Source organism: Diadema antillarum, unplaced genomic scaffold (genome assembly GCF_040938485.1).
Source record: "Diadema antillarum isolate AM-2024a unplaced genomic scaffold, OU_Dant_1.0 seq00000248_RagTag, whole genome shotgun sequence".
In the NCBI taxonomy this organism is placed as follows: Eukaryota; Metazoa; Echinodermata; class Echinoidea; order Diadematoida; family Diadematidae; genus Diadema; species Diadema antillarum.
In genome coordinates this window covers 1023666-1045795 of record NW_027271292.1, presented here as the reverse complement: position 1 = coordinate 1045795, position 22130 = coordinate 1023666, and the positions used below count along the sequence as shown (strand labels likewise).

Here is a 22130-nt window from a genome sequence, read left to right as displayed (position 1 = left end):
GAGAACTGGAAGTTAAACTACAATGTACTTAATCACTCTACTTGGACACAGTAGTACATGTACAATTGTACACTTTCCTATAAAGACTATACTGTGTGCTTCTTCAGTTCATGCATTGCACCAGATGACATTCTGATCAATTTATGCATGCACATACTGTATATATATGTGGTTTATGTGGAAAGATTCCTACACATGTAGTAATGCAATAATGAACATAGTATGAGAGTATTTTTTTTTCTTCATGGGGGAGCATCCTTCTAGTTTATTTGAGGTACAGTACTAATAGTTCTGTTGTTATATGAACTCCTTTTCATATCTGGAAGGATTTGACAGAGTGCATCGCAGATGTGTACATGTACATGACATTGTAAAAACCTTTTTCGTTTTCTGTTTTTTCATACAGAAAAAGAAGCACATAGTCGAGCGCTGCAAGTGGTATCTTCAGACACGAGGGGCCCCAAGGCAAGGACCAGTACTGTACAGCTGACAGGACAGCATTGAGACGCTGCTTTGATGTGTGAATCATGCTTGATGATCAGCCAATGGAATGGAATGCATCAAGCAAAAAGAAAGAGGAGTAACTGTCTACACGTGCTTGTCCACATTACATCTCACAGAGATTGAAATTACAGTGTCAGCAGCTTCCTACTGAGGAACACAAGTCATAACAGTGGCTCAGACACAGTTGTCCATTCCTCAGTGGCAGGAATGTAGTGTGCATGGGGACAGACTTTACAGGTGTGCCATTTAGCAGCCTGACTTGCTGTGAATACATGTATGTCATGGAATGGCACAGCCAAAAGTCTGGACTGACTGTGATATCATGAAAACAACCTGTGTCTGACAGGAGGCCACAGCTGCATGTTGTCATGCATGTAGGTTCTACAGATATTCCAGTGAACAAAACTTTACATCAGATATTAACCACGCTGTGTACAAACGCATTAGACGGCACTGCAAGACTTTTTGACTCACTTTCATAAGAGAAGTTGCGCCATCACTGTTTTGATCGTGGAGTGGTATGTGACGATAAGATAAATGCTGATCTACAGTTGAGTGTCGAATTTTGTCAGGAGTATTTTTGTTCACTTTGTTGGAATTAACGAAGAACTCAAACTGAAGAAATCTAAAGAAAACCAGGAATCTTCTGCTGTCAGTCTGCCGAGAATGACGGTGTACATCGATGGACATTTCATCCGCTGCCTTGAAAGGCAGCCGGAGGAGAGAACGCAGGAAGTAAGTTAATTCTTCCATCCTTATTTAGTATCCATAATGAATATTTTTTGTCAGCTATTATTAGAGTAAATGCACCCTATTTGTTGTGCTGGCATTTATAGAAAATGTCAGTACAAACAATTCTGCAAATAATTGTTTATTGCGAGAATCATGCACATTTACGTACAGCTAAACATTAAAAAAATTCCACTTAAAATGATATGTCGTAGAGTCGTATGGTGGCAAACCTCTGCTGTATCATCCATTATATATTAACCCTGAGCAGGTCGTTATCTGTCACAAGGACAAATTATGGCCCAGATTAGATGAGAAGTATCGTATTAAGTCATGTGGTTAAGCCTTCCTACCTAGAAACTTGTAAACTTGCTCTTTAACCAGACTTTCCTCTTCAAAAGGCAAGTAAAAGTGAAAGTACTTGTATGAATGCCCATCTGGACAGCCATAGTCTATGATCGTACACTTCACTTCAAGTTACTCATATAAACACTGAATGTGAAGCAAAGAATAGTAGACATGAAGTGATTCTAGGAAAAGTTAGTGCAAGAAATTCTAAGAAATCTAGTGGTGATGAAAATGAATATTCTGTTTCAATCTTTGTTTTCTGTTGCCAGAAGACTTTTCATCATGGGTTACCAATTTGTGGATTGTCTATAATATTTTAGGTATCACTTGTGATGAGGTCAAAAGATTTTACTTGGGATATGTAGATATTATTCCCTTTGCTGCATTTTGTTAAAACTGGATGTTCACCGTCCACTGATCTGTGCCATGGTATTCCCAAGTACTAAAAGTTAGTGAAAACCATAGTCATGTACCGATACATCTAATATGTATTTCAATCAAGTACTTCAGGTGATTATTTGGTTTTGCACCTGCCAACTCAATTTGATGATGCCAGCCTATTCTCCTGCAGATTATTCTTGCGTGTGAAATTCTGGAAAGCAATCTTATTTCAGTGATGATCCTCTTGCTTAAAAGGTCATGTGTGGTGTGCTGATCTAAGCCATGCTTTATTAAAAGTGACTCCACGATATATTGGTTGCTGTCCGGGTGCAGGCAGCTTGGGTCCCAGGAATTGACTTTATATTTGGCATTTCACGCGAGTTCAAAAAAGTTCCTCCCTCCTGTGGTAAACATGTCCTGAGAAATATTATCATTCATGGATGATTAGAAGTGCATGTTCACTTAACTCTAGTTTTTCTAGTTAGTCCATATAAACCTTGCATACTAGAATTTGAATTCAAGACAAAGGAACTTAACCCATTGAGGACGGGCTGATTTTGCTACAATTCAACACACATTTTCCATAGACACTTGCCCGAGTATACTCGGGACTCGTCCTCAACGGGCTAAGAAAATGTAAAGCTTAAACTTGATCTGTGCTTTTTCACGACCGAGTTCTTTTCTACTGATGGAATGGCTGTGTGCATGCATGTGCTATTCACAGTGATGTTACCAAAAAGAAATGCAGTATGATATTCAGTTAGCTATATTAATCTCATTTACTCAACTTGAACAATGACAAGAACACTGCCTAATGGCATGTTGTACATACACTGTACACTATATATTGTGTATACCATGGATTAGGCTCCAATGTTCACAAGCTGTAATTGCATGCATCCCCAGGCAATGGTTGTTTGATTTGGGCAAATTTGCTGTGTTTTTACAACTGCAAAAAGCATTTCGCCAGCTTGATGCCATTCCAGGGCCCTGTAATGCAGCTGTAATTGGGACTGCATTGCCAAGTTTGATTGGAGCATGATTGATGATATGGAGGCAGTGTTCGTCTTTGGCCCTGTGAGTCACTGGAGTCAGCTCAGCAAGGAGTAACGCTGAGGCAGTGGACTCTAGTCTACTGACCACAGACCACCATTGGTCATAAAATATACTTGGGGGGAGGGGAGATCTATGTAAGATGTGTACAATTGTAATAGTCTTTATGCTCTCATTCATGCCTACAGACTGTGGGAATCAAGATGCAACTGTTCTACCAGGTTCATCTCTATTTCATTTGTACATGGTAGCATGGGGACATTTGCCTCATCATTATGGATCAAGTTGATATACTATAATGAATGGTCTTGAGTTTCAGTCCCTGTTTCATACTTGATACTCTTTTTCTTTGAATCCTACACTATTAAAGCAGGATTACAGTGTATGACACTCTTATCTTTTTATCCCACCCCCATCATGGAAACTACTCCATCTATATTGTATTTCATTGATGTTGAATGTGTTGTAAACCTTGTGTAAAAAAGGATTATGATTGATAAGTGTAAAATTATGAAAAACATAAATTCTAGGAAGCAAGGTACCGGTAATGTTTATATCATAGTCTACAATACATTGTATTGTTTGTTGTTTGCCATTATATTCTTCCATGAGCTGTCGTTATTTTTGTGCTGTATTCATATGATACCTGTAGGTATGTGCATGAAATTGTATGGAACAGTTTGTACACAGACCTTTCACCAAGCCATCTGTGTGTGTGAATGGTTGAATATGTGCATTCCCTTTGCCCTACAATTTGCCAGGTGATGTAGGGATCACCAGTTGTAAGTACCGGTACCATGCTGCTGCACAGTGCGAGTACCGTAAAGTTCCGTGTATAAGACGCACTATTTTTTCGTCGGAAAACGTTGAAAATCGGGGGTGCGTCGTATACACGGGTACAGTCGAATCACGGAAAAAAAATCCGTCATGTACACCCAATTTTATAAGGCCAACTTGGGGCCATGTATGCCCATCAACGTTTGGAAGGTAAGCAATCACTAAAACTTACGGATAAATTAGCGATCTTTCAATCTGGATACACACAAGAGCTGCAAGTACGAGATAAACTTACATCGGCCTTGTGCAGTAACGATGTATCAATCTGGCCATAGACAACAGCTGTAACAGCACTGCTGTATGCTACCGATGTCAGTCTACCAAGCTACCAACAGCCAACCTAGTAGCTGGAATACGCGATGTACAGGTATCATTACTAAATTACCGATACCGTAAAACTTATCAATGTACTAGTATCAATATGGCCATAGGATCGACACTATGTCACCGCAAATATGAACGATGTGTGAAGCATGCATGCATATCCATGTCGTTCGTTTGCTCTTCATTTCACGAGGCCAGCTAGGATAGCATAGCTAGCTACACTGTAGCTAGCTAGCAAGCCTTTAGCAAAGGCAGCAGCTAGCTGCAGAGAGGATTTTGCAATGGACTCGCGTGCACACAGCGATTGGATCGAAGCGCGCTTGCCCGTTGCGCGCTGTGTGTGCAAGTCCATTGCTCTCTGTGTGCGTGTGCTGAAATTATAGCGAGCTGGCTTTTGCAAAAGGCTAGCACTGTGCATACAAGCATGGTACAAGAGACACACGTTACTGGTAGTGCATGAGTGTACTACCGTACGCACCGTACGTCTTGCCGTATGATCCCTCTGCTACACTTGTTGATGTTTTTCTTATTTTCTGTAATGAACCTTCCAGTCTGACATGCGTCAATATGCGAGACCCTCTGCTATCATGACAGCAAAGATCGTACTGTACACTCATGAGTATGATATGCATGACACATGTACCACGATTGAAAGACAAAACAATAGCAAGTGAGTACCGAGACAAGTCTCGCATTTTGCGACTTCCATATTTTGCCGATGTCCGATGAATACCGTTAAAAGAAAATATAACAGGAAACGAAAAATTGAGCAAATACATGCTGCATTCTAGGGAAATTTTGAGCTGAAATAATATGTATGACACACGCAATATTTGCGTGGAAATTTCCGTGTTTTTTTTTATTTTTTATTTTAGGTCCGAAAGTAGGGGTGCGTCTTATACACGGGTGCGTCTTATACACGGAACTTTACGGTAGCTCATTATGGCACATGCATGCAGTTGGCTGTGTGATGACTAATGCGGAGGGTTTGACCATAATATACAATGTAGTGAGAATGTGGGTGACCCCTTTTTTCACCACAATCAATAGAACACGCGTGTGCACTTTACACACACACACACACACACACACGTACAGGAATGCTCACTGAATTAATACAAAATGGGTACGTGTGCTTGGTATATAAAGGCTTTGCCTTTCAAGTTCAACTTGGAGCAAAATTTGGAAGAGTGATGCACCTTACAGTATAGGCCTACCTGCAGTGGTACTCCTGTAGCTTGTACTGTAGGCCTATAATAAATGACACACCTACATGTAATGGATCAACCGGTGCATGTTTTTTGTGGTTGTCTGTGTGTGTGTGTGTGTGTGTGTGTGTGAATTGGTACTCAAAGCACACACAGAGTTAAAGATTTTTTGCAGGTTAGAGAGAGTTTTTGGAAGCGATTGCCTTGTCATCTAATCTCTGACTGCTACTATACCCTAAAGTTCATAAAACTTATAACGTTCTCTTTGTTTGAAATCACTGAATTTGTTATCAAAATCAACTAGAACAAGGATGAGTGTGTGTGTGTGTGTGTGTGTTGTATTTGGTCAGGAGATACTGTGCATGTATGGGAGGGATAACAGTTGCTCCCCCTTTGATTATTCTCCCCTTTGATATAAGAAGGATTTCTGTTTTATATTTGTTCACATTTCTGTTATTTGGTACAGGTACAGTGTCTGTAAGATGTAGGTTATATCACAAGGTTTGACAGAATTTACGAACCTGCATTTAATCTTTTCACAGCAGCTACTGTAGTCCGTTTTAAAACAGATTCATTGATTAAAAGCATAATGGAAATGATGCATGGGTAATAATTATTGAGGGATGTAGCTCAGAGTATGGTTCAAACATGCATGTATTTTTTTCCTTTTTTTTTTTTTTTTGGTGATATGCTCTTATACAGTATTAATGGCAAAAGCATGATGTACATTGTTCAGCTGGCTCTGATAAGTACCCGTAGTAGCCTTTAGTTTAATTACCCTGTGGTTTGATACATGTACATACTGTACCACAACCAGTTCTTGTAGGCAGTGGGGCTTATTTTAATATGACTTCAAAACATGTCTTATTTTGGCTTGGTAATTACCAGTAAGCAAGCTCATTATTGCAGGACAGTATACAAATGATACACAGGTCTGAGTGCATCAGTAGGAATTGTGTGCGTAGGGTGCAGTAACTATGGAAATGTTTAACCCATGAGGTATCAACATACAGTACTGTAGCAGGAAGAAAAACAAATTAAAAGGTTATTGTTCCATAAATAGTGCTATGCCGGTGGTCAAACGAACAGATTAATGGATATGAAAGGAACATGATATCTATTGATATAATCCTGAGATGAGTTCTCTATGTACATTTGTAATGTACAGTTGTACTGACTCTTTGTGACTCTTTGGTCACACTTGACAGTCATTATGTACAATAGATGTGTTTGCAGAGCAGTAGAAGTAGTGTGCTTTCTATGATTTTTTTTTTTTTATACCCCCGCCAAACGAAGTTTGAAGGGGGTATATAGGAATCAGCGGACGGTCGGGCGGTCGGGCGGTCGGGCGGGCGGTCGGGCGGTCGGGCGGTCGGGCGGTCGGTCCGTTGCAAATCTTGCGTCGCGAACTACTTCCTCAGTTTTCAACCGATTCCCATAAAACTTGGCACAGATGTGTGCCTTGGGTTGTAGATGTGCAAGACGTATTTTTTGACAGTACCCAAAAGTACGTTGCCATGGTAACGGCATATTATGGGCAAAAATGGGTACAAATCTTGCGTCGCGAACTCCTCCCACAGTTTTTGAACAATTTTTATGAAATTAGGTACAGATGTTCATGTGAATATGTTAATGTGCAAGACACATATTTCCGCAGTGGCAAAAAGTGCGTTGCCATGGTAACGGCATGTTATTGGTAAAATATAGGGCAAAATGCTTCATGGCAAAACTGCTTCATCAGTGTTCTTCCAATTCTCATGGAATTCATATTGAATGTTTGTCTTAGGATATAGGTCAGCATGACACATTTCTTGACAGTGACAAAAAGTATGTTGCCATGGTAACAGCTCACATATTATGAGCCAAAATGATGGAAAATTTTGTGTTGCAAACTACTTCCGCAGTTTTTGCCCAATTTCCATGAAACTTGGTACAGATGTGTGCCTTTGGTTGTAGATGTGCAAGACACATTTTTCGACAGTACCCGAAAGTACGTTGCCATGGTAACGGCATATTAATGGCAGAAGATCAAGGAAAGATCTTGCGGATTTAACTACTTCCTCAGTTTTTTGACCAAAGCTTATGAAATGTTGTTTTGACCAAAGCTTATGAAATGTTGTTTGGCGGGGGTATAACCAGTCGCTGTAGCGACATTTCTAGTTTTTTTTTGGGGGGGTCTATTTTTTAGTAGTGACAGTGATCATTTGAACATACACCTACAATTTAGCAGAATGAGTTGCAGACAGTGATTTCCATGCTATAATACAATGTATCTTGACAGTTGAAAATTTGGCCTATCCTGACTAGTTCATTATCCATGGCTCTACTCTGTCCAGCATGTTGGTGACTTACAGTAACATGTACATGTACCGTACAGTTTATTGACCATACCTTGAAACAACAAGGGATGTGGGGGATGGATCATTATATTCTCAGCCATTGTCCAATAGGATTAGCACTGAAGCATGAAAACAGAGATTAGGGAGGCTACAAAAACACTTGGTTCTTTCATCTTATTGACATGTACAGAGTTCATACCCCATGTGAAGCAGAAAACACACTTTAAATAGAAACAAGTTTATGGGCATACTACAGACTTGTACATTGTAAATGTGTGCTAGGAACAGTATAGTACACTGTACATGTAGTTGTGGGTAGAAAGACTTGTAATGGTTCATTGAAGAGTGGATCAGTATGTGAAGAATACAGTATGTGTACATTACACAAGATTTGTTGGGTGTACAGATTATGCATAGAAGTGATAACACTATATTATACTGCATACAATCGCCACATTGTACATTGTAGGCATTAATACATTGGAGTATGCACTCTTCAGCATAATACATTTGTACAACAGTGCTCTCCAAGATAACCTGAAAGTGAAACCTTTCTTTATGGTGGTCTGCTGCCACCCACGCACCCTCACACATGCATGCCATAATACAGAGCTGTACATCAGTACACACACACACACACACACACACACACACACACACACACACACACACACACACACATACACACATACATACAGTACTTCCCAGCCATGGTTAAGTCTGTGTGCAAATCTAAACAACAACAGTTGAGAAAAAAAGGAGACTGAGATGCTTTGAAAAGCATGTGTTTCTCATGATGCTCTACTGTGATGTTGAAATCAAGTAGAGTACATGTAAATTCAACAGAAGTCCATTATACAACTGGATTTTCATTCATTTCCTTAGCCCCACCGTTGGTACCGGACTTTCCTTAGCCCACTTTCTGTTTACACTTGTTTTTGCCAAAGTGGGCTAGCCCCACCGATAATCCCGTACTATCTGGCCCTGCAAAAAAGCAGGGTTAGCACCGCAATTGCGGTGCCAAGCAAGCGAGTGTAAACAGAACGAAAAAATAATCCGGGGCTAAGTGACGGAGACGAAGTCCGACCCCCACTGACCAATCAGAAACCAAGTAATCAAGTACTGCTGGTGCGTGCGTGTACTTGTACAGTGCACAGCATAATCATGAATATTCATGTGGTTTGGAAAGTATGGGACTAAAAAATATGAGTGTAAAAATGTCAGTTTTCTCCTTAGCCCAGGACAAGAGCTTAGTACGGGATTTATTGGCGAGTGTAAAAAGCTGAAAAAATTGGTATGGGACTAACAATAGTCCTGGGTCAGAGAAAGTACGGGGTTAAGAAACACAAGTGTAAAAAGGGCTATGATGTGTTATACAAGCTGTAGGGAGAGTCGGCGACCAGAAGAGAAAAGTGAGTGAATTTTCACCTTGGAGACGATATGCAAGATGGAAAGCAATACAATATTTGTATGTTTACAGGTTGTTAATTTTGTGGATATACAGTAGGTTGACTTGCAAAATCTTTTTTAAAAAAAGAGAGAAAAAGAAGTGCCGCAAGATACGGCGTCTAGTCTACCTTGATGTACAAATGTAGAGCAGTGTATTGCTGAGAATCATGCCCAACAAAAACCATAGGACCCTGGGTCTGTCGGCCAAGTAACAGGGTAGGAAATACAGCTCTGTAGTTTGAATTGTATTGCATAATCGCGTGATATGTAATCAATGCCAAAAACATGTAGACGACATGTGAACTGAGCACGCTAAGCAACATGTGACTACATGTGTATATAATCTGCCTTTGGTATTACCATCAAATATCATTTTCAGCATGTACAGCTGAGTACAAAAGTACCTGTATAATTGTAGTTTGTTCAGAGAATAAAATGATATGAGCTTCTGACGGACAGCTGTTGTGTACATGAGCACAAAGTGTAGAAGTGCATACAAGCGAAGACACAAACAGTGTATTTAGTGGTAAATTGGATCCATCAATGATATTGATTATTTCGCTACTATTATGTGGGGCAGTTCAATGGAGTAACCCTGTCTGCTGTGATGTACTGTGCCCAGTATAGAGGGTGGAGGGGCTAGATTGGAATGATTGATTGTTTGGGACTCAAAACAACTTGAGTCACAAAACAAAGGAAAAAGGAAAGGAAGATAACATTTCGTACCTGAATCGTGAAACTTGTTGGTGGCCAAATTGCTTCTGTTGATAGGGGCTGGTATGATATTATCAGCACTGAGTATTAACGCATACATCTGTTCATCTGTAGTACAATGTAGCTGAGAGATGCTGTGACTTATTAGACCACTATGCAGCCCAATAACTGGTGTGGCAAAACCCATGTGACAGTGTAGGCCTACATAGGCTGAACAAGAGGCCTGTACATTTGTACACTGTCCACATACTATTGTCAGAGGATTTTTGATTTCTGTATTCACTTGGCATTATATAGGACCTAATACTGAGTATGCACTGTTTTAGCTGTTCAAAGCTAGTTATCGATACATGTAGGCCTACAAGAACTTAGTGAAAGAAGCTAATAAACACACATACAACTGTACATTCAGTGTCATTATGGCAAGTTTTGTTATGAAGTCTTTGTGACGTGTACATTAGTGTCCACCTTGTATGAATGGAACATTACAATTAGGCCTACATTTTAGATTTGTAGCAGTGCCATAAGAACTTAACCTTAGTATTGAAATTCAGTGGATCCTGAAAGTTCAGATAGAGAAGCAAGAATTAAATGCAAGTACTGTGTATGAGCTTCTTGTACTGTGCATTGCAATTCAGTTACTTGTATGCATGAAAATTTATTGGGCCCTCAAATTTTAAAGTTCATTGTAATATGAGCTTATTGCTATCAGTATCAAACAACAACCTGTAGAAATCATTGCACGGTTATTTGATTTCTGTGGAGATGCATGCATAAGGTGGATGATATCACTTTTAAGCAATGAATTGGAATGCATGACCATTATATTTTGCCTTTGAAATCTCTTCCCTACATCAAACCATCTGCTGTACAATGTACATGTAGGGCCTATGCTGTAATGGCAGTTGATTTGATATGAATCCCCATGCTTAGTTTTGTTTCTAAGAGGAAGTTGTAATACCTGTACACTGAGGTTACAGTGATACTTCCATGGAGTATTACACACTTGAATAATAGTAGGTCAAAAGGATTACATACTTGTACATACATACTTGGAATGGTGCTTGAGAAATGTAGCCTTATGATGCATTCTACTTTATATAATGATAAAGGTCGTACTTTAGACAACGTGCATAGTGTACACAGTACAGTACACTTACGGTATGTAGCTGTGTAAACACCATACCGGTACATTTTGTGTAGCATCAATAGTATGACTCATAGTATGAAAATGCAGCCCAGTCAGAGAGCCCACAGTGTAGAAAATACCCTTTCCAGCTCCTGTACTATGTGAAGAGCCTACAAGTACATGTACATGTGGTACAGCTCAGGTTGCCAAGAAGGACACCCCCATTCATTCACTTTATGCCATGGAAGACTGCTCACTTTGTTGTGTGGCTGCTAGTCCAGGAGATGTTTGGTACCACCTACACTGTACAGTCACATTCAGACAAAGGGAGTCACCATTACCTCCGCACATAACTTTCATGTGAATAGACAATAAGAAACAAGGCTCTTTTTGCAAGCTCATTGTGAACAATGTAATGACTTCGTAAAAGAATATACCGTTTATACCATATCGTGTACATTTCTCTAACAACTATTATATACCTCATAAGTGAGATTCGTATCACTGATTGGTCAAAAGTATATCACGTGACAAGGTGTAGACCCATCTATCTTGCCTTAGGGTTTTCATGTAAGTGATAGAAAGGCAAAACCCTCGTGATAGAAAGGCAAAACCGTAATGATAGAATTTGTAAACCCTCTGCGACTTTTGTACACATAACAAGTACATTAGACTTCGCGTGCGGTGTCCGCAACCCCTCCAAGGACGATCACTACGCGCATCGTATAAACACATGCAAAATCATCGCACTAGCGCACAGCAGGCATGTTTCAACGTGGCATGGTGATCGAGCGCTCCTCCGTGATTTGAAGTGAGCTGGATCAAAGATCGTACACTTTGTCTTTAGGATTTCTTAGGATCCCGAAGCAGAGACAAATCTCAGCATGTTGGAAATATCGAATTAAAACACGAGTGACGGGAAACTGGATGTATAGTACTGCATTCTTCTGCCAAGATTTTATGCAGGAGCTCGCCGAAGGCCGTGTGACTTTAACTTTGAGTGAGTACCGTGCGTACTGGGTAGTCTACGAAATGCACGAAAACCATGCAAGCAAGCGCAGGCTGTGGCCTGATTTTAGGGCTAACGTTTAGGCCTAACAGTTAGAATTTACTTCGTATTTGCCTAGCCCTTGATCTTGGTTAAGTCTTAAACGATGAGGTATATAAAACAAATATTAACTGCTCTGTATTCGGATGGTGGTGGAAATTATCACTCCCTCGGTGCTTTTCATACCGACCCTTCCATCACCCCTCGGCTAACGCCTCGGGGTGATAGAAGGGTCACTATGAAAAGCACCTTGGGAATGATAATTTCCACCATCATCCTCATGAGCAGTCAATATTTGTATAGTATTAAGAGCAAATGCAAAACTATTACATATCCTAGATCAAATTTGTATGCAATTTCTAGTTTCATATGGTAGAAACCATGAAAATTGCAAAAACAAGAAATCACGAGACATCCTCCCTTGCACTATGCCCAGTTTTGATATAAAGTTTTCCATTTATTGTACAATGTAAAATGCAGCAAGTAAGCTGCAATTGGTGTAGTGCTGTTCTACCCAAGTGCCAGGTATAAATTCAAAAATTGTATCTACATACTGTAAAAGTGGATATTTTCGCGTGACTAATTTTTTTGCGCTCAGCCGGGTAAGATAAGTTTCGCATATTTTTAATTCTGCGGAATCAAGGCATCAACTACTGGAACGTATTGCAAGCAAATATATTTGCATGCTTTTATTTTTGCGCTAGTTTCTGGTTGTGTGAAATGCGAGAAAATTTCAACACTGCGCAAAGTTGCCTGTTTACAGTACTGTAATGTCCAAACAAGTATGTGAACTTGTCTTGAGGTACAGTTTCTGATTCTTGATTTGATTTGTTTTAATTGTGAGACTTGTGAGATCATAGTACGATACAAATGGTACACTTTGCACAAGAGATACCATGTATTGTACTATAGTGTGCAACCATGTACAGTAGTTTCTATGTAGTGTACATCCTACAGGATTCAATGTTTGAATGTTCACTATACTGACATTTTGATTCAACCTGCCAACCTGTCTAACTTTTTTAATCCCTTTTTAATCAGATTTTAAAAAACAAAAATGATCTGCTGCTTACATGTGGGAGATGGGACTGCTTTCACATTATTATTATTATCATTATGTATTATTATTGTTATTATTATTATTACCAATATTTCATTGTTATTATTATTATTATCATTATTATTATTACTATTATTATTATTATTTTTATTATTGTTATTATTATTTTGTTCTTGAAACTAACTTGTCCTGAAATACTTGTGCCTGAGCACTGTGAGTGAGATGCATGAAGTGCACCTGTTGTTCATGGCATTCCCATATATAAGAGTGTTCCGCTTGTGAGCAGTATTCCAATGGGTAACTCATGGCACATTGGTAAGGGGCCAAAAGAGTAACTTGGCATTGTCCCAGTGTAAGTAGCTACTGGCTTACAGATTTGGTGGTCCACATACAGGCCCATGAAAGTTTATGTGTCTGGAGAAAAGTCTGCTCTGATGTTCTGAAAACATGAGTAAAAACTTGAGTTCATTCCCCCTTCCCACCCAACACCCCCCCCCCCCCCCCCCCGTAGGTGGACACTACATGTATGTGCATTCACATTGGAAAGGCATCTGTACTGATCACATTTGAATCACCACCCTACACGTAAATACCACAGTATTTCATGAGGCATATTTTGCAATGTGGCCTATACAACAAGTAATACATTTGCGTTCACATAAGAAAATACCGCGGTATTTCACCGTACATTGTAAGTGTGAATGGGCATAGTGTTGCTATTTATAACATCCACATAAATTCGTGGAATGCTGTTAGTAACTGAGTGCATTTGCAACACCAGTAGCTCAAACATTTTCAGTCAATTTTTATCAGTTTAATTCAATCTTCAAAGCACATTGCTGTCAGTTTGAATTTCACCGAAGAATATGAACATCTTGAGCGTAGACATGTAAGATAATAATAACTTTTCAATCAAAAAAGTGCCTGCATTATAACATTACAACCACTATAAATACCAAGTTATTTGAGTAGCAAATTGATTTCAAATTAGGAAGTAACGTTGTTATATCAATTACATATACCAAAGATTTTCTATTATCTTGTTTTGCAACTTCCATTTTTGATTGCTACCTACTGTGAAATGAAAATTAAGTCCAGAGTTTCATGCGATTGCATTGTAATTCTATTAAATGAGTTCTAATCTGTCATATTCCCTTGGCCTAATTCTCTGAGACAAGATGGACTTTTGCAAAGTCTGTACATGTTTATTACATGTCCTAATGACTTATCCTACAGGCCCTACTTGCATTTTGACAGAACTTTGATTGGGGAAGCATCCTACTGCTTCCGCATTGTTTTTGTGAAGCATGATGGATATTTACAAAGTGTACCTCAGCCAAGGAAGGAAGTTACAGGCTATGTTTTTAGGTGCTGGTTTATTTGATTGTTCTTTGTCTGTTTCCGAAATGACTCCAAAAAGTTGTATGTGGATTTAAATGAAACTTTGCTGGAAAACTTTGTAATGACACGAAGAACAGATATTTTGATTTCGGTAGTGCTCCGGGAACCTTTATTTCTTCTTCGCTTTTGTTAAGCTCAGTGTTTATTGTCACCCTGAATTGGTGTGTCTGCGGGATAAAGTACAACATGAAAGTTTGACATTGGAACCGCCTGAGAGAGTAAAATATTAAGGCTTTGTCTGCACCTCATTGGTAGTCCAGAGAGACTTTGATAGGCTGTCGCACCTCAATGTTAATTGAATTTTGGATTAGGAGCACTCCCGTAGACCTTCAGTGGGCAAGACAGAGGGTAGCCATTTTGATTTTGTGTAAACTTATACAACAAGAGGTGAGAGGGAGACATACACTGTACTGAAAGAAAATGAGGTAGGACAGGCTTTTACATTTGTGACCTGCTTCAACAAAAGGATCTGAAAGTCGGGGGAGATAGATTTTCTGAAAATGGCATGACGTTATTCCCTTACTCTTCCTCTTTAATTTCATATATAACGTGACTCATAAAAGTACTTGGCTGCGGAGCTATCGATGATTTCATGAGATCGTGTTGAGTGGTCTAGGAAATCAGCATTTCGAGAAAACTCCTTTCAAAGTTTTCCTTCCGACGGAATCATGATCAAGGGCAGGTTCAGACAGTTTTCGCTGCTTGACAATAGAAGGCATGCTCCTAGCAACCTCCGCGATGTTCATTCACGCTTAGCACCAGTGGTCTACACATGACCGATCAGTAACTATGATGCTACGCTCTGACCAATAAGATCACTCCCTCGTCGCCAGGGGCGGGGTCCTTCTGCAGCACTAAATCCAAATCTTGAGGCACATTTCTGTTCAGTTGAAAGTCAGAAAATTATGGTCCAGAAAAATAGAAAAACGCTAATTTCTTGCTTTTCCTTTGATCATTTAGCTTCAAAATTTCAGCAGATGAGAGACGAAATATTACACTACAAAATTATGCAAGAAACAGAAATTTGATGGTTTTGACCGATTTTGATGATCTGACTTCAAACTCGATTTTCTCTGCTCAATTGTCAGCGACCTTTGGATCCCTTTGTTGTGGTGGGTCATATTTTATTTAGAGGTAATTACAAAGTTATAGTTAACATACAGTGTAGTACAACAGTATGCTGAGTAAGGCTAACTATGCTGACAATCTTAAGCTGGTGCATGCAAATCTAAAGAGACTTTCAACGAACTTTAACCCCAAAAACGCTACTCTATTGAGTGGACTCCACCTATGGTACAGCTGTTTGATACACATCATTACACTTTGTTGGCATAGTCATTTTCAGCAGTTTGCTGGAAGACTTTGAAAAAAAAAAATCTTTATACCATGGTGGTGCAGTAGGAACCAAAACACTTTCTTTTTCTTGATTCCGTCTGCCTTCATCGCATATTCCACATTTACATTGTACATCCAAGGCAGGTCTCACAGCCTGTCCACTCTCAGACCGCATACATCATTATCAACACATCCCGCAAGAACTCACGTCTACCGTTGCCATGACTACTGCTTCAATCTTGCAAGAGTCTATTCAGAGTCTTCCATCTCTTGTCTGTTTGAGAGATCTTCATGAGAGAAGAGTATCAAGTTACATACACTGTGCAAGTGCTGTCCTAACTCTTAAGTGATATCTACAAGTCTTACATTCCGACACTGTACGAACTGGTTGCGGACTTTGTCATGCTCTCCACAGAATTGCTTAAGGCGGTCAGTCTAAACCATTGTTCAGTGCCGTGGATTTGCATGACTGTTGAGAGAGGATGGAGCATCATCTACCTTTGTATGTTTGCTCCAAAATCATGTAAACAATGACAGTCAATTTTGATTCCAGCTGGTAGATTTTATTCCTCATGAATATCATTAAGTAGAGCAGGTTGCATTATTTGATGTAAAGTTTCTTTTGTTTTATTTACTTACAACTCTTGTAAGTTTGTGATGCAAACCATGGTTTTGTCATTGATGTAAAGGAGATAGCAAACTTTATAAGTATTCAGGCTCTGAGCGTGTAGCACAGTTTTGATATGTCTGTTCAATTCTCCCCATCTCTCTCCTATATGTTTGGAATAAAACATTAACAAAAGTGCCTGAGGACAGTGAAGTCTGCAAAGAGTTTATATAATCAGAATTGTAATGTACAACGTTGTAAGCTATGAAAACCAAATTTGGGCATACAGAGAATTTGTAGTGATAGGCAAACACTTCTCCTGAAGTATAGATATGGGTATAATCAGGAATATGTAGATATTGTTTTTTATTTTTAAGGAATGGAGATTGGGTTGGTTTGTTTTTGAGAGTTCGCTACCATGAAACAAGACAATGGGAGTAAAGAAATGGGGAGATGATATTGTGCAAGATAATAGAATTAACAAAATTTTAGTGGAAAAGAACCAAAAAAAAAATCACTCCTTACATGGCATTTCTATTTCAGTACAAAGTTGGTTCACTGCAGCTCCTCTCAAATGTGCTCAGTGTTGCCTTTGTCATGTGACATATTTGGGCTTCGTTGGTTGGCTCTGTGGGTACAGTACATCAATCAACAAGACCATTTTGACTAGGTGTGTATGTGAGACATCAACTTCTTTCGTTACCCTGGAATTTTAAAGAGAAAGAGGATATCCAGGATGATGAATGATGATTAATAATTCAAAATTGGGATTTGGGCCAATTTTTCTTCCTTCTTCTTTCCTTTTCCCTCAATTCTTATCACAGAGGAACGAGAAGGGGTTAGTCATGAACCCATTTTTATGCCAAGATTGTGAAAGTTTAAATAAAGTTGTGGAGAGGCCTTTCTAGGGCAGTTGGTCCCTCAATATGCATACATCATTTGTGGTTTGAAGGACAACAAAAAAGATTGCTATAGTGGCAGGTACAACAAGCCCACAAAAACCACATCCCTTTTGTGTGAGAGGAGAGAAGTTAAAGAGTGTGGGAGTTGGGTGTGTAGATTGGATAAAATACCTTCAGGAGGTGACATTTTAGAGGACCGGTGATCACGGAATATGAGAAGTCACCTGTATTTCTCCATCAACCTGATGTTGTTTATCTTACCCAGTTTCAGCTCTCTCCTCTCTTTCTCCTCCTCTCCTCCACCCACTTCCTCCCATTTCAGGCAGACACTGGGATGGGGTTCATGATGAATTTGATCACCTGGGATGTTGCCAGGTTTCTTGGATCACTGTAGTTCTGGCTGACATAGGGTTCATCTAAACATTTTCTGAGGCAGAATCATGATCCTAAATGCATTTGAGGCATTTTAGGGGGATAGATAAAACACATCCAGGTTTTCAAATGCGTTTTGAAATGCTGATATGAAATGCCGTTCAAAGGACATTTTGAAACGAGTTTGAGACTACGATTGCCTAAGATTGTGCGAGTAGATAAACACACTGCCATTTTGGAAACACATTTCTCCAAGCTGCCAAGGTCAAGTTCCAGTATACTGTACATGCCATCGGTTACAAAGAAAAAAGTGTGCACCTCAGGCGACCTCTACTTCCCAGGTCAGACGGCACAAATCAGCTCCGCAGTGACAACACTCAAATCACCATTGTGCTGTTAAGATTTAATAAACGTGGCGCTGCGATTAGAATCACATTTCCTACCAGATTCATAAATGCCATTCGAAACGCATTTTGCAACATGATTCTCTCTCTCTCAAATTAGATAAACGCAGCCTTAGTGTTTGTTGCGATACAATTGAGAAAGCATGTCACATCATACAGTGCAGGATATACAATGGACAGTATCATCAGGGAGGTGGGAAGAGCCCCCCTCCCTTGTATCATGCATCAGGTGGTAAGATGCACAGAGGCAAAGACGGAGAGTCAAAAATGACCATTACTCAACAGGAGGAAGAAATGAATGAAAAATCTCATTTCATGAACTTGTACAAGAATGCTCATCATCACTTTGTTCAAGAAACTGTCAATTATCAACTAGAAAACATCAAGATGAATATGTTTTACTAGTATGGAAGCCTTTAAAACAAAAGAAAAGATTGCTGGAACAAAACAAAAGAAAACAAAAAGAGAAAGAAGATGCAAACAAAAGAAAAGTCTTTTATTCTGTTTGAATAGTTGGTCATGAAACATTCTCTTCAACTTTTTTTTTTGTTGTTGAAAAACTTTTCATTCCTTCTTTCTCTCTGATCTGTTTTTATTCATTTCACTACTTTGTTCCTCAAGTTTTGTCGTTATTTCCCATTCTAAATCTGGTCTATTATCAAAGTTCAAGTATAGGCCACTAACATGTGTCCCTGATGGGGCATCTTCAACATGTTCTCTGTCTCACAGGCAAATGCTCATGATGGCTTACTCACTGGATTAATCCTTTGTGTGCTGTGACTTCCGATTGGCATGGAACTCCCCATACTGTTATGCACACATTTTCCCAAATTCCTAGCACAGAAAGGGTTAATACGTAAAGAGGGCTCCTTCAGTGGCTCAGCAATGTATGAAAGACTTTCTCACCTACTCGTATAGTACACATATAATGGGGTCAATACTAGTGGAAGACATTAATATTTCACAAGTTAGAAATGTGGTTTACGATCGTGTAGTTAAAACTGCAGTCATGTAGTGAATTGCGGTAGCACGAATTGCATGGAATTAATGAAGCTGTCTGTGTGCTGACAGCAGTCAAATGCAGTCTCAGAGGCATTATTCCTCGTTTAATGTCAGTAGGGCACAGCTTAGTTTACAACTCTTGTAGCTAGATTTGGCAAGAGAGGTTTAGGGTTAGTAGTACACCCCTTAGAATCTTGGTTCTGTAATACTGTAAGAGTGTTTTGCAAGAGTAATTTGTAGCACTTGGCCAGGTGAGATGCGTTTCTCATGTTTTCAATTCCATGTAATCAAAACATAAGGTAGTATTACATTGTACATATTAGCGCCAAAATAAAAGCATGCAAATTTGTGCTGTTATTTAATATAACAAGCAAAATAAACTTGCATGCCTTTATTTTGGCGTTAATTTCATGTAGCGCAAATTGCTTCGCGAAATGTGTGAAAATTTTGACACCGCAAAATGCTAAAAATTTCTGCTTTATCAGTATTAAAAATCGGTGCTGGCCTGAATTTTGAATTCATTCTGTGTTGAATCTCATGGGGGGGGGGGTAGAGGGAATGACATTGCTCCAAACTTACCCCCTTTCTCAGCTGGTAGAGGGAAGGTTGACCTTGACCCCACTCACCGTTGACATGTCATCTTTCTCAGCTAGTTCTAGGCTTCTGCTAATTCACTCTGACAGCTTCATGAGTCACCGGATGACATTTGCCCTATTTAAATGTTATGAATGCTGTGGGCAAGAGCTCTGCATGTTTGTGTGTGTGGCTGTTTGTCTGTCATTGGTTTATTAGGACACGGTGTCCATCACACACAGGATGACTGTAATCATCCGGTTTCTATTGTTCACTTGATCATTAAATATCAAGATGGGCTCTTTGGACAAATATTCGATTGTGAGGGTATAACATACATATGTAGTGATGTACACTTTGTAGACCTACATTGTACACTTGCACTTTGTGTACTGTCTGATCTTGATAAAGACAGTTCATTTTAACTCAAGTTAACTTTAATTATACAGTCACTCAAACGAAATATTTCAAGTTTTATCAAAATCAGATAATAGGGTTATTTGTTTCTGCCAAGTATAGGCCTATATTTTTGGTGAATGGATGATATCAGTCACACACATACTGTATAATTGTAAATTAGACAAGACAGTATGGTCTTTACATCTTTCCCTCCAATGTTTTTTTTTTTATTTTTTAGAACAAGATTAGAACATTCCTTTCATGAGTACAGTACTTAATGTGCTACGAGTACAATCCCCTTGCCTTCACAGTCATCATTGCTACAGTGTTATAACTCCAGGACAATTTGTTGTGAAGGATTTAATTTCTTGTTTTAATCCATTAAAGGACAAGTTCACCTTCATAAACATAAGGATTGAGAGAATGTAGCAATATTAGTAGAACGTATCATTGAAAATTTGAGGAAAATCAGACAATCCGTTCAAAAGTTATGAATTTTTGAAGTTTTTGTGCAGTACCCGCTGGATGAGAAGACTACTGCAGTGTATGAATAACTTAGATGTCACATGCGTACAACAATATAAGGAAAATATAAAGAGAATTTCACAAAATTCCATCTTTTGAAAAAAGTACACATTCCCCTGACTCGTTACCGACAAATGTTATGGGTAATATTATTCCCCCTGCCTTTAGAAAGAGGCAAGTCAAGTGCACTTTTATTATGCCAAAAAAGTGAAAATATGTTGAATTTTCTTTTACATTTTCTTTATACTGTTGTACGCATATGACTCACAAACTGTAGTAGTCTCCTCATCCAGCCGTTCCAACACAAAATTTTTAAAAATTCATAACTTTTGCATCGATTGTGCAATTTTCCTCAAACTTTCACTGATGTGTTCTACTAATATTGTTGCATTTTCTCAATCCTTATGTTTATGAAGGTGAACTTGTCCTTTAATGGACTGAAGAAAATTAAACAAGGGAGGATTTGTGTGCAAGCATATAAAAGACATTTTAGGCTGACATTAAAGATCATACAGAAAATAATAATGAACTGTATAGCTGCTTGTATGACTTTGAAACGAAAAAAAAAAAGCAGTCAAATGCACCATTAGGCTTTAGACAAACAGATAAGAACAAGGATGCGCTATTGGATGTGTTCCAGGAGGATATTTTGCAGGGTACCTTCCAATACCAACAAATATTGCCTATTGAATCATCAGGTGCATGTTGTATAAATTGGCTGTTGCATATCATGTGTTATGCCTGGTGATACACTTGTATGTTACATATTATGTCATGACCTTTAGGAATATGGCTGAATGTGTGACTGAACAGGGTCATGTCCTCTCTGCCACATGAAAAAAAAAAAAAGAACAGACATCTAACAGCCAGGATCTCATTGAGAATATTATAAACATGATTTTCATGTAAATTGATACAAATTGTGCTTTCAACAGAAATACATACACTGTATGTAGGATGTAGTTTACATGGTGTTTTTGCTCTACCCGTGTACACCACTATTATGGTGATTTGTGATTGGTCATTTCAAATGATTTTTAAAAGTATTCCAGCTGTTAAAAGTATTAAGCTATTGAAATGTGTGCTTTTGCAGTATGAATATTTGATGAGATATTAAGGCACAGATACAGTGATAATATTGGTCATCAGCATCACAGCCAATATCAAAAATAATCCATCAAAAAATTATCCTTTCAAGTGCAGGTATTGAGATTAGATATTGAGAACTTTGAAGATATTATAAGCATATGATCGAATGTAAAGATTGCCCTTGAAACGATTCTTCTATGAAAAATGTACATTGTCCCATAAGTTTGTTTTTCTTTTCAATACAACATTGTGAAGAACTTATTTGAGCCATAAACATCAACAATGCAGCCATGTTAGTTTTATAAAAATTTAGTAATATTCCCATTTATCTGTTTATTTGTTTTACAGCAGAAAATTTTGAAGCCCCTGTTTACAATTTATTGGATAATCATGGTTTT

The 22130-nt window shown here is 38.8% G+C and overlaps 1 protein-coding gene across 1 annotated transcript in view; it reads left to right on the top strand.

Annotated features, from left to right (window-relative positions):
• Positions 1-22130, top strand: part of LOC139729674 (rap guanine nucleotide exchange factor 2-like) — a 129363-nt gene that overhangs the window by 5516 nt on the left and 101717 nt on the right. Inside the window, exon 2 of the mRNA XM_071640600.1 lies at positions 407-1239. Coding sequence (XP_071496701.1) covers positions 1171-1239 — 69 coding nt within the window. The 5' untranslated portion in view covers positions 407-1170. The remainder of the gene's footprint in view (positions 1-406; positions 1240-22130) is intronic.